General features: G+C 36.8%; 2 protein-coding genes across 2 annotated transcripts; both read right to left on the bottom strand.

Moving 5' to 3' along the window:
- Nucleotides 1-220: 220 nt before the first annotated feature.
- Nucleotides 221-7,017, bottom strand: LOC110798483 (pentatricopeptide repeat-containing protein At1g03560, mitochondrial). Its single transcript, XM_022003661.2, has 5 exons — nucleotides 4,842-7,017; nucleotides 4,492-4,671; nucleotides 1,943-2,025; nucleotides 697-796; nucleotides 221-580 (listed from the first exon to the last, which is right to left on the bottom strand). Exon 1 carries the CDS (start codon nucleotides 6,922-6,924, stop codon nucleotides 4,948-4,950), a length of 1,977 nt encoding a protein of 658 aa, XP_021859353.1. The 5' UTR covers nucleotides 6,925-7,017; the 3' UTR covers nucleotides 221-580; nucleotides 697-796; nucleotides 1,943-2,025; nucleotides 4,492-4,671; nucleotides 4,842-4,947.
- A 1,584-nt stretch (nucleotides 7,018-8,601) lies between these two features.
- Nucleotides 8,602-18,841, bottom strand: LOC110798484 (uncharacterized). Its single transcript, XM_022003662.2, has 9 exons — nucleotides 18,686-18,841; nucleotides 18,507-18,568; nucleotides 18,334-18,424; nucleotides 13,848-13,934; nucleotides 13,693-13,746; nucleotides 12,639-12,823; nucleotides 10,278-10,360; nucleotides 10,068-10,168; nucleotides 8,602-9,068 (listed from the first exon to the last, which is right to left on the bottom strand). Exons 1-9 carry the CDS (start codon nucleotides 18,731-18,733, stop codon nucleotides 8,868-8,870), a joined length of 912 nt encoding a protein of 303 aa, XP_021859354.1. The 5' UTR covers nucleotides 18,734-18,841; the 3' UTR covers nucleotides 8,602-8,867.
- Between the last annotated feature and the right edge of the window lie 5,087 nt (nucleotides 18,842-23,928).

The raw sequence follows: 23,928 nt of genomic DNA, 5'->3' as shown, positions 1-23,928 counted from the left end.
CTAGTGGCTGAACCAAAGAAAGCCTTTAAACAATGCGTCCCGAATCCTATCAAAGAACGTGGCAACATGGAAATTCATAGCTCCATATCCTCTAGGACCTGAACCATAGCCAGCACCTGAACCCGAGGCAGGGTTTGAGGCTTTCTTCGGTTCAGCCTTCTTGATCTCAACCCACAACAAAGAATTGAGTAAAACCTACAGTCATTCCTGAGAGTCTGGCTAGAAAAGAAAATAACCCTTTTATGATCATCAATAATTTCAAAGGTCATACTGAGATACATCCAAAAGATCAGCATAAATACTACCAAATTTTATAAGAACAAGGTAAATTACACCATTGTTTAATTGATCTAAACAGAGGTGACATAGGATACACAGTACTAAGAAAGAGACCAGATAGCTAAACTCACCCTTGAACCATCCAATTCGATCATGTTTCCATCAGCCAGAATATCATCTACAACTTCTTCATTGTAAAACACAACGAAACCAAATCCTCAAGATCGCTTTGTAGCATGGTCAAGAATGATCTCATGTTCCACAACTTTACCATACTATGAGAAGAAGTCCTTCAAACCATCTATTCCGACAAAAAGAATCAACAATTGAGCAAATCAGTATCAAGAATGCTAGCAAGTAACAACCATGTCCAAGAGGAATATTAAACAATAAATACTAGTTTAGAAGCAGACCGACCTTCTGTAACAGTTGTCGAAATGCCCCCAACAAAGATCTTCTTAGTCTTAAAACCATTTGCTTGGGCAGCACCTTTAGGTATTATCCTTTTGATTTCCACCTAGAGCAATTATTTAACATGGAAACATATGTTAGACAATATCACAATAGAAATAAAGATGTGGAAAACTGGCACATAGGAATCCAGTAGAAAATACACAAGCAATCTAGGTGGGCAAAATTACAAATTACACTAGAATGCTACATAGCTCCCATTCATAATTTCATATCTCCAATCCTCCACTCTCTATTAGCATGTATAAGTATACTTGGAATAATTAGAGAGAGAGAGAGAGAGAGAGAGAATAATTCACAAAAAACGATATTCCAATGAAGATGGTCAAAATTGTTTAACAGGATCAGCATCACTAGAATCTGCTTACTCTTATTAGTGAAGGCAATAGAATTTAACGTGCCAACAGCTCTTTATTACAATATAATTCGTTATTGTCGCGCTGATACTCATGAAAGGCAATAGAACTCCACTCACCCCCCAACACCATGCGATCAAACAAATATAATAAAATTAATCTAGCAAACACACACATACTGGATGAAGTAGGTCCTTAACATATTGGTGATCCATACTCCAAGCAGGAGCTTAAGAGAGGACAGTAAACACCACTGTCGTGGTATCAGATCTAAAGCCTTATTTGGTTTCCCATTCACCAATTGGGCAATCATGACTTATTAAGAAGTATTAATCATGGAAAATCGGCATCCCAAGAAGTACATAACTCCCATGAATATTCCATCTACCTTCAGTTCGATTAATAGTGAATATTTGTCAAAAAACATAACTCCATAGAAAAATCATAGAAATGGATATCAGAAACCAATCAGCCCCACCAAAAGAACATCTCGTGTGAATTGGTGAACTAAGATAGCACGTATCACTTACACATCCGTCACAAGGGACCTCTACGGCTTAATGGAATGTATGAAAAGTAAAACTATGCAGAAGTTGGTCGCCAAAAAGGTAAAAGGAAACTTTAATCTTTTCTTCTAATAACATAAGACTTCAATATTTCTTTTACACGGGACTTAAAGGGCCCATGATTATTTATAAGCAGCCAGATATGACCTCAGTTAACAAAATCACAGCCTAGGATAATATTTACAGATATAATTTCATCATACCGAAGTAATAGACAAGAGTCAGAAGACAAACATGAACAATTGGTGTTGTATCCAATAAGAATCTTACATAATTTATCAGGCTTTGTTGTTCCAAAATCATCTGGATTCACTTCATGACTGCCATTATTCCCATCAATGAACGTACAAGAGCTGAAACAGAGATACAACAGGAAAGATGATGCATTGTTTCAGAATCTCCCTCGCAGATATTACAGTGAATTATGTGTTATCTGCAAATTGCAATACAGAAATAATAAACAAGAATCTGCAAAGTAAGTAAGTAACATGCACAAACATCCTTTACGCCTCAATCCTTACATATTTTACAAAACATAATGACAACCAATTCGCAGATTATAGTATCTAGAATACGTATTACATTACCGCCTCAAAACCTCTGCGAGGGACAGTTTCTAGATTGTCAGAATTATCATCCATCACATCAAGTATGACAGGAAGTAGGTGACAATTCCAAACAAATATTTACAAACCACTCCTGACAGACTTGAAATTCAGATTATGTAAATAACACCATATTAACACCAGCCATTTACTTATCACAAATTATCCAGTATATAACATTCAACATTCAGCATATTGGTATTTGCCTCAGTTTACAATGCCCTGGGTCCAAAACCTACTGCCCCGAATAAGGGCTTGATATACATTACAAACACTTCACCTCCAACCTTAGCAACTTAAGGTAAAATGAAACAAAGTAAAATGCAAATTCCACCAGACCTTCCAACAGAAAAATCCTACCTCCAATGGAATATAACTTTTTTGTAAACTCCCGTTTTGTTTTTGTTTTTTTATAACACAACTTCCGTATCTATATAACAATAATTCACCAACATCATCCTGTTCACTGTTCAGTGTCTCCTAACAATATTTGGTCTAATAAATCTATGGACCTTTCGTTCCTTCAACCATCCAATCCCTCCTTGATCTACACATGTAATAGTGAATAAAGCCTATTACACAGGATTTAAGGGAGGAATATATTGGATACACTTCGAACTAGACCAGTAGTATCACCTTGAAATTTTGAATCCTGAACAGTGAGTCCAAGATTTACTTTTATAGTACACATAGGTCATGTAGCCAAGTTATGCCTGATGGGAAATTACAGAGCTTCTAATCTCGCTAATTCACCACTGAGCTACCTTTTTTACCTATATACCCTGCCCTGTGTGAAACATGACTAGTTCAAAGAGCTACACATGGCTTATTGGTAAACAAAGCTTTCAAAGACTTATCATGCAACCAACAACCAACGAGAAAAGACAATACACATTCAAACTTGATAAGGAAGAAACACATGAACCAAGATATCCCTATAGTTTGATCGTATCTTCTTCAAGGTTGTCCAAATTGAGTGAAAATGGTCCAGTTAGAAACTATACTGAATTCACTTACTGGAGAATCACAGGTCACCTTAGACTAAGGTCGACTAGTTATATATTTACATATTCTAGTACAATCTCTGTCAAAATTAAACCCAGGAGGCTAATTTATACAAGCAAGCACACCCAAAATTTAACTGTAATCCTTGTTAAAAATTAGCAGTTACTGCAGGTCTAACTTATGTTTCTAAAAAAGTTATAGGAGTATAACCAATCCACCTATAGTCTATTCAATTTGGACTCAAGGATACAGATCCAAGTATTCGGTCCTTGAAAAACTAGAGGATATGAGGCTAAGTTCAAAATATATGAGGATTGAAACAAAGAGAACGACTTGGTCAATGTGCTCTTAAGTCTCAAGTATTATGCCAAACCCACTGTGCCGCTCACATTTTATTCTTTTGTGTATGTAGGAGTGGGGGGGTGGGGGGGTTGTGGAGTGGGCTAATTTTGGATATCAGCACTCCTCCGAGGCTTCACTTTACATATCGCTCCTCACCACAGAATCTTCAAAAGAATTAGCAGCACCACTGAATATTTGCAACCCTGTACTTGAGTCAAAAAGGATTGTTCGGTATGAGAAGGTCAAAGTAAAAACAATTACTTTTACCAAATAATTAAAAAGACATAATTAATATGGAAGTTCAGTTCAATTGAAAGGTAAATTTTCCAAAAGAACAAGGTATCACTTCTCTCACGCAACGAGTACCGATGGGCGAAGCCGACGGCTGGCCGCTGGCAGCTTACAGGCAAACTTGATGGCATGACCATTTAGGTCAGATCTTCATTGGAGAATAAAGCCAAAGGACATCAATTGGCCCTCCAATTTATATTCTGGGATTTTGGAAAAACCTTAGGTCTCTACATTTTTTCTTTTGGGTTGGTAGTCAACCACCACCATCACGGGTAGAAGAGGTATCAGAGGATCAGATCATTCCTTCCCAAATCCATGACCTTTGCAGGGTCTTATCTCACGTCAGATTGGGTTGCAAACGATACAGCTCTTGGCTTCCAACTCAGAGCATCAAATCTCTTAGTAATATGTACATGCACTAACTTGTGGTAAGTGGCATAAACATCATACTACAGTACATAATATGGAGTAGCAACTAAGCATAACAGTGGAATTTCGGGATATTTTGGTTCTCACAACCACCAATTGTTAGCAGAACATCAATGGAAAATGAAAGAAAACCAGATAAATTTCTACCTGACATTGAACTTGTAAACTGCATAATTTTCATTATCATGAAGATCCGCAAGGTTCTCACTTCGAGATGTGTTGCCAGATGTTGAGGAACTCAATATACCAGAAACCGCATAACTTGACAATTATTTCCTTCTGTTCAGACATTATCATTTTCCTGAGACTTTCAGTGGCCGACCTTACCTGTGACAAAACAAAAGGTATTGAACAAACAAAGCCTTAGGAAGACAAAAATTACCTTCTAAGAAATCTTACACAAAAGGAAAATAGAACTCATATGAAGACAAACTTAATCAACCAAAACCAAGAAAAATAATGCAATAGAGTGGCTAAATTATTAACGTTTGCCTTACTTGGTGATCACTCCAGCTCGTGACTAGTATTATTTTCTTGCTTTCAATTGACGGGTACTTCCTCCATTCTTGAACCGTCGACTTCATTGATGCCTGCTTCCCAGATCTAAATGTCGAGGAGACTCCTGAATTTCACTCGTCTTTTAATACTTCCCCTTCTATCATAGCCAATACCAATTTTACTATGCAACAATTTCATTGCCAAGTCCGCTTTTCCCACTTTTCTCAGGGAATTGATCAGAACAGTACGGACTCTCCCAGGTATCTCTCGGCCCCTATCAACAATCCCATCAGCCAATTTGCAGGCCTGCTCAATGCGCCCAGCTTTACACAATGCATTAATCATATCTTCACAAGCGTTTTCAGGTATTACACCCATTGGTGCTAGGTCATCCAATACTCTGCAAGCCCTGGCAACTTTACCTGAAAGGCAAAGTCCAATTGCAAGAACTCTAAAAGAAGCTGTTGTTGGTGCAATACCCTTATCTATCATCGAATTCCACAACTTCAACGCCTCTTCATTTTTATGGTTTCTAAACAATCCATCCATGAGTATGGTGTATGTATAAACTGTTTGGTCACACCCTTCATCTTCCATCTGATCAAAGAGTGTCAAAGCCTCGTCGACTTTTCCACATTTTGCAAGAGCATCAATCATCGCATTATAGCAATAAGAATCACGAGTGCAACCCTTCACGGCCATCTCTTCAAAAAGCCTTTCCGCTTCCTTGACTTTCCCTACCTTACCCAAGCCATCAATGAGAGAACAATATATCATACCATTAACACCAATTCCATCATCTGTGCATACCCTCAAGTATCCCATGGCCTCTTCCAGTCTATCATTTTTGCATAGCCCATTGATAATAGCACCATAAGTGACCTCATCAGGAGAAAAACCCTCTCTCTTCATTTTCTTCAACAGACTAATAGCATCCTCCACATTTCCACCCTTGGCATACGAATCAATTAGCGTGGTATATATTGCAATGTTTGCCTTACATCCCCTCTGAATCATGTCCCCGAAAACCACATTTCCTTCGACATACTTTCCACCCTTACAAAGTCCACAGATCACTAAACTATAAGCATGAGGTGGGATTTCCAATCCCTTCTCCACCATCTCATGGTAAAGAGACAAACAGGCATCAAAATTGTTCTCCCTATAGAAAAGCTGAATCAAAGTAATGTAAGTAATTTTATCGGGCTCTACGTTTCCGACCTCCATATCTCTCAATATCCCCATCGCCTTCACAGTCTTTCCAGCCTTACAATACCCTTTAATCAAAGTATTATAAGTAACAATATCAGGCCGAGTTTTTCCATTTCGCATCACCTCGAAAACCTGCTCAGCTGACTCAATAAACATAGAATTCACCAGTCCATTCATCAGGAAATTGTAAGTATACAAGCTAGGTTCAATCCCATTATCCTTCATTCGCCGCCAAACCCACAACAATTCCTCAACCATTCCCAAATTCCCAAAACTCTTAATCAAAGAATTAAAACAATTCACATTCATAACAAAATCCAACTCCTTAAACCTAACAAACACAGCCTTAATCCTATCAACTTCATTTGGAACACCCAAAACATCAATCAAAGAAACATAACATTCAAGCTTATGACTGTAATTATTTTGCTTACCAGCCCAACAAAAGAACCGAAAGGCAGTATCCGAGTTAGTTTTCACCTGGGTTGAACTTAAAACAAAAGCAACAAAATTAGGCGTCAGTTTAATTAAGAACTTGTTGCAATAATTAGTCAAATTAATCTCCATTGATGGTGAACCGTCAAGGATTTCAACGATTCGAGAGACCCAGATGGAGGTCTGAAGTTTCTGATTAGATTGCATAATGACGTCGGAGATATCGGTGAAGGGTTCGATCCATTCAGGTGGAGGGAGTGAGGAAGTAGCGAAGAATACCCATTTGGGTTCAGGGTTTGTTCGAGGGATTTGGAGATGGGTTGGGGATTTGGGGGTTGAAGGAGAGAGAAAATAATGGCGGGGAACGCCATTGATGAAGGTGAAAGCTCGGAAGGAGGTTGAAAGTGGTTTAAGAAGAACAGGGGTTTTTCTCATTGTGAGAGGTTTTAGGAATGGTTTTTCTCTCCCACTCTCTTCGGGCCTTATTAAAGAGGTCAACAATGTTGTTAGGCTCAAAATTTGTTTTGTTAACGCAATGTTGCTGTAATTGCTGGTATTACCTTCATACTTGCATGTTTTTTTTTTTTTTTTTTTTTTGTACTAGGAGTTCCCACCGCCTTCGGCGGAGTGGCATAATCTCCCGCGTGAGTTTACATGGGTACCTCGATGGACAGGGTCCCTGCCCATTGAGATTTTTTTCATTCCCAAGACTCGAACCTGAGACCTTGATTAAGGAGCAAAAGGCCCTTAACCGCTCATGCCAACCTCAATTGGTTACCTTCATAGTTGCATGTCGGTTTACTGATGTTGGATAGACGTTAATGGCATAGCGGATGATAGCGGTAATATCGTGTCGTACATTGTCATGACGTTAATAACATAGTCGATGATAGTGGTAATGGCGTGTTGTGTATTGTCATGTCGAATGATAATGGTAGTCGATGCTAACAATGAAGTTGTACTATAACCAAAATTATAGTAGACTTTGAAAATCATAAAAGCAAAAACTTACAACTCAATGTTATTGAGCGAGCTCTAATAGTTATCCATTTTAAGACGTGCGTATAATAGGTGTTAGGATTCTCTCTATTTTCTTTTTTTTAGTCTATCGCTTTTAATATCTTAAGATAAAGACAACTAAGCTAGTAAAATGTCCACTATCATAAGATAAAGACAATTAAGCTAGTAAAATTTTCAATATCATAAGATAAAGACAACTAAGCTAGTAAAATTTTCAATTCTAAAAAAAACGTGTTCATGCATTCACAACCGTTGGTTTAAAAAGTGTATCATCTTATGTAAAAGTGGACATGATTATGGTTGTCGATTCGACCTGCCTACCTTGGGCTTGAATAGGTCCATTCCGCTGATTTAGGTTCGTATCGTGATGTGTCTTCTGTGGATTTTTCAAACACTGGGGCTCCAGAGATGTGTTGCGCTTTGTTCATACCCGAATTATTATTATTATTATTATTATTATTATTATTATTATTATTATTATTATTATCAAAAAGTCTTGGTCCGATCTGATCTGAATGTTATTGGTCTTGTCTGATTTAATGAGATCTGATCCAATAAGTAAAAATGACAGAAAGAGAACATGTCCTTAATTGTTTAGTCCCCGTTCAAATAATAGCAGATTAACAATATAAAATGCACTTTCAATAAATCCCTTCAATATGACAATGATGATAAATTTAGAAACTTGTTAATCAAGTTATTTTTTGTTGGTATAAAGAGAGCTACAAGTGCAATAATGTAGACGGAATATCGATCTCATGCCTTGATCGGTACACCCTCAAAAGTTTAGTCAACTAAAGCTAGCTAGTCAGCCTCCACACTAACCAAGTTAGATCCACGTTAATCAACCTCCTCTGCCTTAAGTTGTTTAAGTTCCGTAGTTTTCATGTTTGCCCAGAGTTCCTCCTGAACTTTTGTCCAGAATTAGCTGTTTTGGCACTAATTTATCAGCACTTATACCCAGGAAAGACTAAGGACTTACTGTACAAAAATTCTCCTGTGACAAGGGAGGGGGCGGGGGGGGAAGCAAACCAAAACCTTGCTTTTCTATGGAGGTTTAGTAGTACCACCAACACGACCCGAGACCAAATGTGAACCATAATCTCATATTCACTAACCATATAATACAGAAACATACGATACAGGTAACACTCCGTAACAGGTGAATGAAACAGGAAACACATCAAATTTATAACGGGGATACTCAATTTTTTCCATTTCAAAACCACGAAAAAACACTAAAGTACCCCCTATATAAGGCCCCTGGATTCCAAACACCCCCGCCGTGAGGCCGTGATATGTGTTTAAAGCATGGCCTCATGAAGCAGACATCAGAGTAAGGAAGTTAATCTAAGAATTTATCCTAAACCACTGCAGCTTTTCACTTTATCAAGGGCAGCCTCTTCCATTTGAACTAATTTTGTACAAAATAATTCAACATCCTCTGCCTCTTCTTCAAACGTGATCCTGAATTCCTTCCATTGGTACTCAGCACCGCCACTGAGAACTTTAGCCAACATATCGAAACCTTTATGATCAACTGACAGCATATAGGCATCCTTCAAACATACAAAAAGCAAAAGGTTACTTCAGAATTCGCAGGGTAGAAACAAAGCATGGCATAATAATGTGTGCACCTTTGGTTGACGCTAGATAAATTTTCAAATTTTCCACAACCCTGGTTTCAGAATACCCAACAGAAGGTATGTTTGTACAATTATACCCATAACTATTGGCAGGGTTCAGCAATGGAATGGCAATGGATCAAGTTGACCTAAAATCTAACTTAAAACCATTGGTTGGTCCAATAAATTACAGAACACTAATCCAGAATAGCCGGGTTTTCTAGTTTAGGAGGTTAGATCGTCTCAAGATTCTCAACATGCTTACTTGAAAGATGGACAAGGCCCATGTTTAATTTAGGATCCTTCAATGATTAATGGAGCTGTATGCTGAAGGAATAATTAATGGAGCTGTATGCTGAAGGAATAAGTGATGGTATCAAATTTTGCTTAACATTAAACAAATATTGAGCAGAAGTTTTCGTTGTCTGATGAGAACATTTTTAGGACATTAAACAGATAAGGTGAGAGAAGAAAAAAGCTCATGGAACAGAAGTTACAGAACTCCCCCATTAATGATTCACTCTTTATTTGGGTTAGTGTTTGGAGAAGATGCACTGGTACATAGAAATGTAGGAGAAAGAAGGAACACTCTGGAAGAAACAATTCATTAACATGCTATAAAAATCATCAGAATTGAAGAGTAAAATGGGCTTGAGATTCTTACGTTAGTGGATCCCAGATCCAGTCAACACAAATAGAATCTGAATTTCACTGCATCGGGAAGTGAGTCAAGAATGTTCACTTTTACAGTAAAATTATACTCCCCTTGGAAGTCGTAGATGAAAGTACAAGGTCTTGTAAAGAATATAAGAATAATTTGTTGATAAGACAACTTTTATACCCTAAACGAAAAAGAGTGGCATGGATTCTGAAAATAGGAGAGTATGCCGAGTATCATGCTATGTATGCAATTACGAGAGACTGACATCTCACCTTTGCATTCTCATTTAGTAAGGCAAAGCATAAAACCACTAGTGCTCTTCGCCTTATCTCACTCTGATTGATGCCATCAATTAACTTTGCAGCAAAAGGAGCTACAGAGAAGAACTTCTGTTAATTACCAAGAAATAATTTCATCATACCGAAGTAATATGTGACAAAACAAACATGAACAATTGGTGTTCTATCCAATAAGAATCTTACATAATCTATCAGGCTTTGTTGTTCCAAATTCATCTGGATTCACTTCATGACTGCCGTTATTCCCATCAATGAACGTGCAAGAGCTGAAAAAGAGAACAGGAAAGATTATGGATTATTTCAGAACTTCCCTCGCAGAAATTACAGCGAAAGATGTGTTATCTGCAATTACAGCCAAATAATAAACAAGACTCTGCAAAGTAACATGCACAATCATCCTTTACGCCTCAATCCTTATACGTAGTATAATTTACCAAACATAATGATAACCAATTGGCAGATTATAGTATCTAGAATACGTATTACATTACCACCTCAAAACCGCTGTGAGGGAATAGTTTCTAGAATGCCCAGCATTAACATCCATCTTACATCAAGTATGACAGGAAATAGGTGACAATTCCAAACAAATATTCACAAACCACTCAGTCCTGACAGACTTGAAATTCAGATTTATGTAAATAATAGTACCATAATTAAACACCAGCCATTTACTTGTCACAAATTATCCAGTATATAACATTCAGCATTCAGCATTCAGCATTCAGCATTCAGCACTCAGCACTCAGCACACTGGTATTTGCCTCAGTTTACAATTCCTTGGGTCCAAAACCTACTGCCCCGAACAAGGGCTTGATATACATTACAAACCCTTCACCTCCAACCTTGGTAACTAAAGGTAAAATGAAAAGAAGTAAAATGCAAATGTTTTCCAACTAACCTTCCAACAGAAAAAAAATCCTACCTCCGGTGGCATATAAATTTTTTTGTAAACTCCCGTGTGTTTTTTTTTTTTTGATAACACAACTTCTGTATCTATAATCTAATAATTCAACATCATCCTGTTCAGTGTCTCATAACAATATTTGGTCTAATAAATCTATGGACCTTTCGTTCCTTCAACCATCCACTCCCTCCTTGACCTACACATAATAAAGCCTATAACAAAGGATCTCAGGGTGAATAAAATGGATACACTTCAAATTAGACCAGTAGTGTCACCTTGAAATCTTGAATCCTGAAAAGTGAGTCCACGATAATCCTCCTACAGATTTACTTTTACAGTACACATAGGTCATGTAGCCACGTTCTGCCTGATGAGAAATTATGGAGCTTCTAGTCTCTCTAATTCACCACTGAGCTACCCTTTTCACTCATATACCCTACCCTGTGTGAAACATGACTTATTCAAAGAGCTACATATAGCTTTTTGGTAAATAAAGCTTTCAAAGACTTATCATGCAACCAACAACCAACGAGAAAAGACAATACATATTCAAACGTGATAATGAAGAAACACATGAACCAAGATATCCCTATAGACTATAGTTTGATCGTATCTTCTTCAAGAGTTGTCCAAATTGAGTGAAAATGGTCCAGTTAGAAACTATACTGAATTCACTTACTGGAGAATCACAGGTCACCTTAGACTAAGGTCGATTGGCTATATATTTACATATTCTAGTACAATCTCTGTCAAAATTAAACCCAGGAGGCTAATTTATACAAGCAAGCACACCCGAAATTTAACTGTAATCCTTGTTGAAAATAAGCAGTTACTTCAGGTCTAACTTATGTTTCTAAAAAACATTATAGGAGTATAACCAATCCAGCAATCCACCTATAGTCTATTCAATTTGGACTTGAGGATACAGATCCAAGTATTCGGTCCTAAGTCTTAAGTATTGTCAATGTGCTCTTAAGTCTTAAGTATTATGACAAGCCCACTGTGCCTCTCATATTTTATTCAAATTCACAGCACCACTGAATATTTACAATGGTACTTGATTCAAAAAGGATTGTTCGGTTTGAGAAGGTCCAGAAAAAACAATTTATTTTACCAAATAATTAATATGGAAGTTCAGTTCAGTTGAAAGGTAAATTTCCCAAAAGAACAAGGTATCACTTCTCTCACGCAGCGAGTACCGATTGGCGATGGCTGGCAGCTTACAGGCAAACTCAATGACATGACTATCTAGGTCAGCTCTTCATTGGAGAATAAAGTCAAAGGACATCAATTGGCCCTCTAATTTATATTCAGGGTTTGGGGGAAAACCTTAGGTCTCAACATTTTTCTTTTGAGCTGGTATCAGAGGATCAGATCATTCCTTCCCAAATCCATGACCTTTGCAGGGTCTTATCCCACGTCAGATTGGGTTGCAAACGATACAGCTCTGGGCAACATAGAGCATCAAAGCCCTTAGTAATATTTACATGCATTAATTTGTGGTAAGTGATATAAACATCATACTACTACAGTACATAATATGGAGTAGCAACTAAGTAGGATATTTTGGTTCTCACAACCACCAATTGTCAGCAGAACTTCAATGGAAAATGAAAGAAAACCAGATAGATTTCCACCTGGCATTGAACTTGTAAACTGCATAATTTTCATTATCATCCAGAAGATCCACAAGGTTCTCACTTCGAGATGTGTTGCCAAATGTTGAGGAACTCAATATACCAGAAACCGCATAACTTGACTCAATTATTTCCTTCTGTTCAGACATTACCATTTTCCTGAGACTTTCAGTGGCCGACCTTACCTGTGACAAAACAAAAGGTATTGCACAAACAAAGCCTCAGGAAGACTAAACTTACCTTCTAACAAATCTTACAAAAAAGGAAAATAGAACTCATATGAAGACAAACTTAATCAACCCAAACCAAGAAAAATAATGCAATAAAGAATGTGGCTAAATTATTAACGTCTGTCTTGCTTGGTGATCACTCCAGCTTGTGACTAATATTATTTTCTTGCTTTCAAGTTTCAATTGACATATACTTCCTCCATTCTTTATCAACAGCAACATATGAGATTTTACACTATTCACGCACTATCTATGTTAATTCGTCTCCATATATAATTTCAAAATATCAAATTTTCATAATATTTGCTAATAGGTAAATAAAGATATTAATGGTTATATCGGTGCATCTGCAAGCGTGAAAACTCATACGTTACAATTGATAAAAAAACAGAGGAAGTATTTAGTATTGTACAGCTGACATGGTCGTGAATTGTGATAGTGATAGGTCTGTTTCATATGCTGCAGATAGCTAAAGAAAAAAGTGAACCCTTCCATTATAATGAACGAATTTTCGAATTTATTTACATATTTCTGTGACAAGCCAATTCCAGCCAAAGTTAGGCATCTGTCAATAAATGTTCCAACGAAGACCATGTGCACATATAACTTTTAATGTAAAACATAGAACAGTGTCCCTGTTATACCTTAAGGAGAATTCTAAGGAAACATAATCCCAATGAAACTACAACTATAACTGCTTAATTGACTGTAGTATCACTAGCCACATAAAGCAAAAACATTAGCTACAGTAAAATGAATGCAGAAAATTTAACTTTTTCTTCCATTTCATGCAAAAATGGTCCTCCATATTGACGCTGACTTACCTTCTCATCTCCTAAAGGAATAATTTCACCAGATAAAGCGATTCTAACTGGAAGCTGAAACACAAATAAAAACAAAAGGAAGATCATCAAGCGTCCGACAAAATTATCCACTTGATTTAAGATACCACCAAAAAATATTGCATTTCAAGACCAACCTTTTTCATGGATCTAAGTACATTTGCAAGTGGCCCAGGGTAAGGCCTGGCCACCGCAAAGGAAGCACGCTCGTCGATTATAGTGTTCTGCACTCGGAGAAAGGGCAAGAAGTTTATGGTTCAGATAAATGTAAAATCTTATTGTATCAATTAACATGGAAAGCATAATTAATGCAGCATGGTAACAAAAAATAAATGGAAATGAACTACAAATTTCGGCAGAAAATTCTTAAACCATTGTTAGACATAGTTCGACATATCTAAATAAGTGATATGTAGCCATGTAATGCAAAATGTATGGACTACGTATGGATTCAAAAGATTAGACCGGGAACAAAGGGGTGAAAAAATCCAAATCATTTTATCTTCACTCCTCACAAAGCTCTTGTATGTCTAGACTTAAATCAGATGAACCAATGACCAGTACATAGAACCAAGAGTGGAGAAAGGCTAAATAGTTTTTGGAGGAACCTCAACGACAACAACAAAGCCTTAGACCTTAGTCCCAAAATGATTTGGGGTCGGCTAACGTGAACTGTCATAGGAACCGTTGTGAAATGTGAATTAAGAAAAGTAAAGGGCTATGTTAAAGAAAGTAAACACGAAAAAAAATAGAAAGTGAAGGTGAGGGTACTGAGACAAGAAAAATAAGGGATACGAAAACAGGATTGGTTCAAAGAAAAAACAATATAACAGGGTTTGGCCAAGCTTCTGGAAAACAATTTCTGTTTCTCAGAATCTACAGAAACTGCTTTTAGGGAAACACTTGTGAGAAACATAATTGTTTGGCCCAAAATTTTATAAATAGTTATAAGAAACAAAAACATTTTTTAGCTGTTTGGCCCATGATGCATTTGTAGACATGTAAATCGATTAAAATTTAAAAATGAATGAAAAGAAAATTAATATTGACAGCAAAAATCTCAAGTAAGAAATATTTTAAAAAGTTACAATACCGTACTACAATTTTCCTAATTAAAAAAAAAAAGAAAAAATCACTTGATTCCTAGATTTTCCACCTTTATCAACACCAACACCATCATCCTCTTGTCTCTTTCGCTTTCTACCGGTGAATGTAGTCCTCATACCTTCAATAACATTCCAATTAACATAGATCACCAAACATCTCCAAGCGCATCACTCATCTTTTAATTAATCCCACCGTCTCATTGTTCAATTGATCTAAGCAGCCATGTCAATCATTAACCCCAAATTACCTTAATTTTCTTTCTCTACTACATCTCTCCTCCTCCCACTCTAAATTTATGTTTCCTTTGATGCATGTCACCGTAACCCCCAAAAATTCCACTATATTTATCTAGAAAATTGAAGTACTACAGTCAAGAGCAGATACTTCAATTCTTATCAGAAAAACTGAAACATAAATAGTAATTTCATAATTGGCTCAATTTTTTTTTAAGGAGAATAAGAAGAAATTATCCGCAAATTTGAAGCTTTTGGGAGAAATCTGAATGGTAGCCGGTGGTGTTGATGTAGAAGACTGAAAAAATGGTCGGCATTAAAGGAGAGAGAAGGGAAGGCAAATGAGGGTACATGGTAAGTCATTTTCCTTTTTCACGAAGGGCATTACGGACTGCACAAAAGTTTCATTTAATGACTGAAAGTGCTCTGCAAGAAACGATTTTGAGAAGCCCCAAATCGTAGCTCCTGTTTCTAGGGGGTTTCAGAGCTGATTTGGGCTTCTTGAGAGATAGAAACAATTTCTTCAAATACCCTTGTTTGGCCTGTATTCGGCTTCTTAAGGTGAGAAACAGTTTGAGAAGCTAGGCCAAACGGCCACTAAAAAGTGGAGGAAAAAAGTGAAGAACGACAAATGTAAAGTTTGACAAAACATTAAGAAAGTAAGTAAATAAAACGCGCTAAAGGAGAGAAACAGTTGCGATAACACAAAAGTCATATTGTGTCATCCGCATAAATTCTCTCCTTCCACTATGCCCTATTCAACGCAATACCTCAAACCCCCAATAAACTATATCACTCTCAATCACACTCTTCCAAGTTTGTTTAGGTCTCAAGACCCCTCACAATCCCATCACTTAACACTCTTCAAGCCTTGTAACCAGCACATCACTCAGTCTCCGTCTTACATGTCCAAACCAACTTAGACAGTTTTCCTTCATCTTATTCTCAATAGGTGTAACCCCTAGATTCTTACTAATTATTTTATTTCTCAACCGATTCTTTCTTGTATGGACATTGGCCACACATCCAACGCAATATATGCTTTTCACCACATTCATCTTATGAGTGTGACATTGTTTCACTCCCAAAACATTTTGTATTGTACAAGAGTACATGTCTAATTGTCGTGCAATATAATGATTCATTCAACCTATCGGACACGTCAAAATCACGTAGAAACCTCATAGCACTCCCCACTACAACCAACCTGATTTAATTCTATGAGTAACATCTCCATCCACTCCCCCAGATAGATAATAGATCATACATAGCAAAAGAAATCCAAACATTAGACACTCCTCCCATCCAAGGTGATTTCCCCTGCCTCTTTGCTTCTATCCCACTAAACTTACACTCCAAATAGTATGCCTTACACTCAACTTAAAGCTCTACATCCAACAAAAGCCCCCTTGAGCCGGTGACAAGCCAACAATCCCTTCTACCACACACGGTAGCGAGAATGGAAGATACCATATACCATTAATGATGGGAAAACAAATAGGGACAACCCAAAACAGAATACGGGACAATCTTTTAGGGACGGAGGGAGTACTGAATAAACCTTGCTTCCCCTTCTTTAAATAATACCCTAGTCCTATGCTTCAATAACTTCATCAAATGGTAAGATTCTTCTACACAAACACCATAGTACATAATAAGAGCCTTTTTGTCACAGTCCAAAAATTTTGGGCCCGGATCGTGCGGCGCGCTCATACCTAATGAGCGATAAAGACGCAAGCCTTGTGCGAAACGAAGTCGAAGTGCTCGTGAAGCATGAGTGAGCAAAGCTTTCTGAAATGGGCACTCTTGTCTATTGGCAACAACAAAGGGACGTTAGCGTCGATCGGCCACTTGTGTGCGCAATAGTCACGAGTGGGGCCGACGACGCGAGTGTATCTGTTCGAAGAGACTTTGATGAGTCGAGAAATCCTAAAAACGAGCGACAACAAAATATCAATGAAGGCTTACAACAACGCTAATGATTAAACAAAGACAAATTTTGCTGAGGGGTATTGGTTCATACCCCTCATTGAGGTTTATTTTGAATTAGCTAAAAACTTCCAATGAACATTGGATTGATAAAACACAATAATCTTATCTAAATCCTAGAAACTTAAAAGAAAAGTCTTAGAAAGCATTAGATAAGGAAAAAACAAGGAAAAGCCCATGACGGAGTACCAACAGAAGTGTTGGGCAGGTGCTTTGAGAGTTAAAGACAAATGGTATCCCAATTGAATATTATTGAGTTACTAAGGAGTAAAGAAACACATGAGGACTCAAGACTTGCATGGCAACACCAAGCACATATACTAAGCTCTATTCATAACATAGGGCTTCATAAGGATCTACTTTGAGTTTCTTCCTTTCCACCAAAGTTATAGATGAGCTTATCAAGAGAATCCAAGAGGAAGAACAATTATGTTTGCTTTTTGATAAGGGTGCAGATTTGGTGAAGAATACGGAGACCTTATGGCTGAGAGGTGAGGAGAACTACAATGAAGTACTTCAAAGTGTATCGTTCAGGAAGGGTGAGATACTATGGATTCCGAGATCAAAACATAGATAAAAGGTTATACCAAAAGTAAATAATCTCTAGTACTTACTAATTATTAGTTATTATTCAAGGTAATGTCAATATTGATGAAGATTTTTTTATAGTACGACCATAACTTCGTACTAATGTTGGGTGGTCTAAAATGAAGAATGCCTCAAGAGTTCTCTAAAGTAAGAAAATACCACCAACTCTTCACTCGGCTAAAATATGCATGCTCTAACTCTTGAATTACAATACTTTAAGATAGGTGGAAATCCTTGGCAAAAGTCAAGTTCAAGTTTTACTTTCAGTCTTTTATACCCGTCCCATCCGGAGTCCTAAACACATACTCCCGCTGGGTTTTTCAATTTCGCAGATTCTATTTCTATGGTAATCTTTTGCAACTTTGATTTCTGTACTGATATATCATGTTATAGAATTTCAAAATAGCAACTCTTTATGCTCCAAACTCTCAAAAATACAAAAATAAAGACATTAATGGTCAAAGGTGCACTTTGGAGATCGTTCAAAATAAGGATGCAACTAAAAGACCGAAGGACGGACATGATTACAACTTTACAAGCCATTGTACATACGCACACACATAGCTAAATATAGTTCTTTAGTGATCTGAATTCAAGCAACAATTTTGGAATCTCGGATAAAAAATGTCCAATATGTGAATAAATGAATGATTAAACCGGATACAAACAAGAAATTACAAAATGAAGAAAGACATAGGTAGCATACCACATTATGCAAATCTTTTTCCGGAACCCAAATATAGGGCTTCCCTTTCCTGAGCAAATACTTCACTTTTGAAGAATATATATCCTGCTTGCTACGAAAAACATTACAATATAATTAAAATTTGAAAAAAAAAACGATAAAATTCATGAAATTGAGGGAACTTATAAGTATACCTTCCTTGTGAATCAGCTTTAATGGTGTTGAGATTTCCATGCCAATTTGACGCCAAAATATTCTACAAATTTAGGGTAATTTTGAAGTATAGTGAATTGAGGATTAGTAAATTAACAAAAATATAAATTGGATTTTTCCCAGAAGAATGGATCATTCAATTGAGAGAGAGAAGAAGAACCTTGCATTTTTGAGCTAAGGTTAGGGCAGTGGATTTGTTGCCTTTCATCAGTATAGAGGTTGCTTTGATAGTGTTCTTCAGGTGTTCGACGAAATGACTGTGTTTGGAGTGAGAAAATGTTGCGGGATGGGAGCAGTGGCTTGCGGGTAACACCGAGAATCCGAATGAGTAGAGATGGTCAGTGGGTTGGGTTTGATCCAGCCCACCTTGACACAGCCCATAGTGGGTTATATGGGTCGAATACACTTATGATCCATGACACATCTAATCCAATTTGGATATTTTTTAGATGTGTTGTGGGTAGGGGTGTGCACAGGTTCAAACCCGGACCGGACCGGACCGGAACCGGTTGGACCGGTAGATCAGAATTTTTAATTTTCTTGGACCGAGGACCGGATCGGAATCATTCGGTCCGGTCCGGTCCAAAATCGGATTTTTCAGGTCCGGTCCAGGTCTGGACCGGTTTGGACCTGTTTTATAATTTCTTTTGGCATTTGCGAGTATAACTGGAAACTTTTGCCCATTTTTTGACGATTTTTAATTTGTATGATGTACAACCTGGAATATAAATTAATCTTTTAGTCACTAAATAATTTCAAATAAAAGTATATCCGAAAGTTAGTCTTATAAATTTAAAAGTTGAATATATTAATTAGGGAAAATTAAATAGCGCATGCAAAAGAAAATAATGAAACTAAACAAGAAAAGTGAAAAGAAAGAACTTCAACATCTGCATATAACAATGCACCATCAATATCATTTCATAAATACCAAACGAAAAAAAACGAGTAGTACTCGATGAATAACACATCTTGGTTTTAATAAGAAGTAGTACGTACTTTGTACATAAATAGGAACAAGGGGATGAAAGAACAACTTTATTTATTTTTGTAATGCCAAGAAAGTTTCGCATACATTAGAGTATTAGCATATGTTAAATTTTAGACTATATTATATTATTTTTATAAATGAACCGGGTCATCGGTCCGGACCGGACCGGAACACCGGAATTGATGTTTTCCAAGGACCGAGGACCGGACCGGAATCCTTCGGTCCGGTCCGGTCCGGTTTCTTCGGTCCAAATTCCGGTCTGGACCGGACCATGCACACCCCTAGTTGTGGGTCGAATTTTTTCAACACAGTCCATTTTGACCCACCCATCCGACCCGACACAACCCGCCACGACACCCGACCCAGCCAACCCAACACACGAACCCAACCCACCCAAAACACGAATTCAACCCGCGAAATTCATCCTAATTTAAACAATTTTGTATCTTTAAAATGCTAACAAATTCTAATTTTATTGTGTAAATATACATTAACCACATTTATGTGAGTAAGTGAATAACATACAAACTAATTAATTTAAGTTCATACAAATTTTATAACGTTTTATCGCTTGATTAATCGTCCAAACTCACCTTATCCAAATCAGTTCCTGAAACTCATGTAAACCCACCAAACCCGCCAAACCCACCGGAATCACATTTGTCATAACCCACCAAACCCATCAGACCCACCCGACCCGCACAACCCACCTCGACTCACGACCCACCTAACTCACAACCCATCATGTACTATGTCCATTTTTCCCGATACAGCCCACGACTCGTCCCACCCTAGTTTAACTGAGGTGGGTCGTGTGTCAATTATCCACGACCCACGACACCCCCACGTTGGCCATCTCTACGAGTGAGAGAGAGTAATGTTAAACCCCAAGCAGTCGAGCATGGTGATACTGCTGGCCTGCTGGGGTTTATGGCACACGTGCGTGCACCACCATTGAGATTTTTTTGTGGTTTCCGCACTAAACAACGGTTCTTAAAACAAATTTAATAAAAAAGCAAAAATGTTTAAGTTCCGGTTGAAATTAGTAAATAATCCCCTTGTCGGAATTTCAGGAATTACTCCCTCTGTTCCATTAAGTTGTTCCTATTTGGGGTTCGGGGTGAAAATTAAGAAAATGAAATCTTGTAATGATTGGGTGTAAGAGTAATGATTGGGTGTAAGAGTAATGATTTGGAGTAAGAGAAAATAATAACTAAATGAAAGAAAGTAATAAAGAAATGAAGGAGATAGAAGATATTTTTAATAAAGTAATAAAAAATCATAAAAGTGGGGTTGGGTGAATGAATGGAAAAATGTGAATGAATTAAATAAAGGATGATGGGGAAATTGATGGTAGAATGTGAAAATATTCTTAGATATTGTGTGTAATTAAGTTGAAATATAAGGGTATTTTGGACAAAAAAATGTCCAAAAATAGAAACATGAAGAATTTTTAGGAACATCAAAAAAAGAAACAGGAAGAATATTTAGGAGCGGAGGGAGTAAAACTTAAACCCCGGGTCCAAACTCAAAAAAATACGTTTTTGAACTAAATATTACGAGGTTTTAAAACATACATGGATATCCTTGTTTTTTCATAATTTCACCAAGTATCTATGAGGTTTAAAAAAGTTCACAACTTAATACTGCCGTTAATTTTCTATTATGTATATTATGGAGCGATTTCCTTCAATATTGCTTAAAGATTCAATAATTCCCAAAATACGCTACTTTCTAACTTAATTTCCACCATACCGTCCACGTCAGCAAGGGAGAAAGATTTTTTTTTTCCGGTTCAGCGTTGAACCGCCACGTCGGCAATGGTATAAACCGCTATCTGAGATAGCGGTTTGCTTTAAAACCACGCGGTTTTATAAGTTTTATTATAAACCCGCATGTTTTTATAAGGGGTTAACCGCTGCCTGAAATGGCGGTTCATTAAACACATAAGCCGCTATTTCAGATAGCGGTTTACCCCTTTAAACCGCTGTTTCAGATAGCGGTTTATTGTAGATTTTATAAAAAAAAATAGACCGACTTTCTTGCTGACGTGGACAGTATGGTGGGAAATAAGTGAAAAAGTAGCGTATTTTAAAAATTTACGAATCTTCAACAATATTGAAGGAAATCGTTCTTTAACAAGATACCCTTTTTTTGAAAAAAAAAATGCATTAGATACCTCGTGATTTCAAAAATTCCTTAGATATATTTGAGGTTTGTAAGATGCACTCATTACTCTTGTTTGCTAACGACATTAAGTCGTCGTTGGTGTGTTATTATGATCTTACCCTTTTCTTACTTAGGGTGGGTTCCCGTCAATATTTTTTTTTACTTAGAGTGTGTTCTCTTCAACTTATACAACCTGAAATTATCTGAACTCAACTCATCTGAACATATATGATCTTATTTAAATTATCCATAACATAAAAATTAATAAAAAAAAACATTAAAAGTTAATAAAAAACATTAAAAGTTAATTAAAAAAAATTGAGTAAAAATTTAACCCAATATATAATAAATTTATGATACATCTAACACGCGTGATCGAGCGTCGCCAACATAACAAATAATAACCTAACTCGCAAAGGATAAGAAAGGGTCGAACCCAAGAGAGACTATGAGTCAATCACCAAATGCTATCGAATGTAAAAGCTAAGTCAAGTTGGGTTGTTTTAATTAATTTGTTCTGAGTTTCTACACTAATTAGGACAAACTGAGATAATTAATGGATAAAAAATCAATTAAGAGGGCCTAAGGTACGGGCAACACCACTCAATTTAATCATGAACGGTTCAAAAGCGTGAGGATTAGAAGCAATATTAGGGAATAAATTAGTGGCTAGTCATCTAAGGCACCTAACTACTCTATAGAGTTAGCTAGAAAGGATAACTTGATCATGGCTACAAGCCTACAACCTATTTTCATGGTGCAGCCCCATGAATTCAAGCAATAAACCAAAATCCACGATGACAAAGATAATCCCATTGACTTGAAAGCCCAATTTTCATGGACTTTAATCTAGCAATCAAAAGGGAGCCTACAACTCAATTTCATATTTCAATCCTTGGCTGAGGAGGGTAAAATATAAATCTAAATCTAAATGATGATCAAACATAAAGACTAGCAATAACTATTTCAGTCAACTAATAAGCATCCCACAATAACTAAAATTCCACATGCATAAATCAATGGTTTATGGTTCAAAAGAGGGGTTCACCTGAACCCTAGAAATTTACTACTCACAGTCCACGAAAATCGAACTAACAACAACAATAATCAAGTAATACATGATAATAACCTGATAGAGATTGATAGAAATCAACAACTAAGAACAAGAAATAAACAATACTACTACTTGATTAATTGAAATAAAAAGTAGAGAAGTTTAGAGTGTACTGACAGGCTAAAGTCGTATCACCTAATCAAAGATAAACCTAAAATCACTAGCTAGGTAGCAAGGGAAGTCAGGATCGAATCCACAGGGAAACATCGTTCTTTCTATTACTAAGAATAAAATCTAGACTATTGCGAACAAGAGTTTGGTTGATTTGTGTATTAAAACTACGACAGTAATAAAACAAAAGGGAATTCAAATATTAAGAGGTTTAGGGCATAGGTTCACCAATGAACAACAATCCAGGATGATAGATAATCGATAACAATCAAAAAAACAGTTAATTAGACTAGCATGCTCTCTCGAATCGATACTAATCATAGACTCAGAATTAACGGGCTCTCGCTACGTATTAATTCCAATTCTACCTATTGACACAAGCCTAAACATATTGGGAGGAGAGAGAGCGGGTACATCTTTTACCCGCCACATAAATGAGTGAAGAGTGTGTGAACACTAGTCTTGAATTCCATTGTGCACTTGTGGTTTGCTCTGCGTGACGATTGTTAGGGAGGATTTGTGGTCGAATGGATTTGATTGGTTGGCATTGATGCATGCTTGTTGAATGTTACCTTGGATCGTATCCATTGTTTTGAGATGTGTTTGGGATGAAGTTGATTTATGTATTCATCGATGATTTCTTTGCTTAGGGACAAGCAAAGATCTAGCTTGGGGGAGTTTGATATGTTCATATTTTATAGTGTTTTTACCCCCGTCCCTTAGTACTTTTTTTTATCTCAAATGAGCTATTCGGAATGATTTTTAGTACTAATGTGCTCCTTGTAGTGTGTTTGTAGTTTCAGGTTCATCATTGTAGGAATTAGCATATTTTTGTGAAATTCCTACTCATTTGAATTAATATAAGAGATTATGTACTTTCGAGAGCACAAACATTAAGTTGGAAGAGTTTTGAAGCAAAGCGAACAACGAAAGAAGTAGAAAAATGACTGTAGTCCACTATTTTAATCATAACTCAAGTTCTACAACTACAAATGAAGTAATTCTAATTGAGATGGAT

The sequence above is a fragment of the Spinacia oleracea genome, chromosome 1, assembly GCF_020520425.1.
Source record: "Spinacia oleracea cultivar Varoflay chromosome 1, BTI_SOV_V1, whole genome shotgun sequence".
In the NCBI taxonomy this organism is placed as follows: Eukaryota; Viridiplantae; Streptophyta; class Magnoliopsida; order Caryophyllales; family Amaranthaceae; genus Spinacia; species Spinacia oleracea.
Note: the sequence above shows the minus strand (reverse complement) of the source record. Positions and strands in the feature narration are given on the sequence as shown.

Bases quoted from the DNA above. Each gene is read 5' to 3' on its own strand.
- LOC110798483 (XM_022003661.2), bottom strand. From the start codon at position 6,924: ATGAGAAAAACCCCTGTTCTTCTTAAACCACTTTCAACCTCCTTCCGA.
- LOC110798484 (XM_022003662.2), bottom strand. From the start codon at position 18,733: ATGAAAGGCAACAAATCCACTGCCCTAACCTTAGCTCAAAAATGCAAG. The intron at 13,747-13,847 runs GTTGGTCTTGAA...TTTGTGTTTCAG, and splicing joins TACTTAGATCCATGAAAAAG to CTTCCAGTTAGAATCGCTTT. The intron at 10,169-10,277 runs GTAAGATTCTTA...TCTTCTCTGTAG, and splicing joins AACAAAGCCTGATAGATTAT to CTCCTTTTGCTGCAAAGTTA.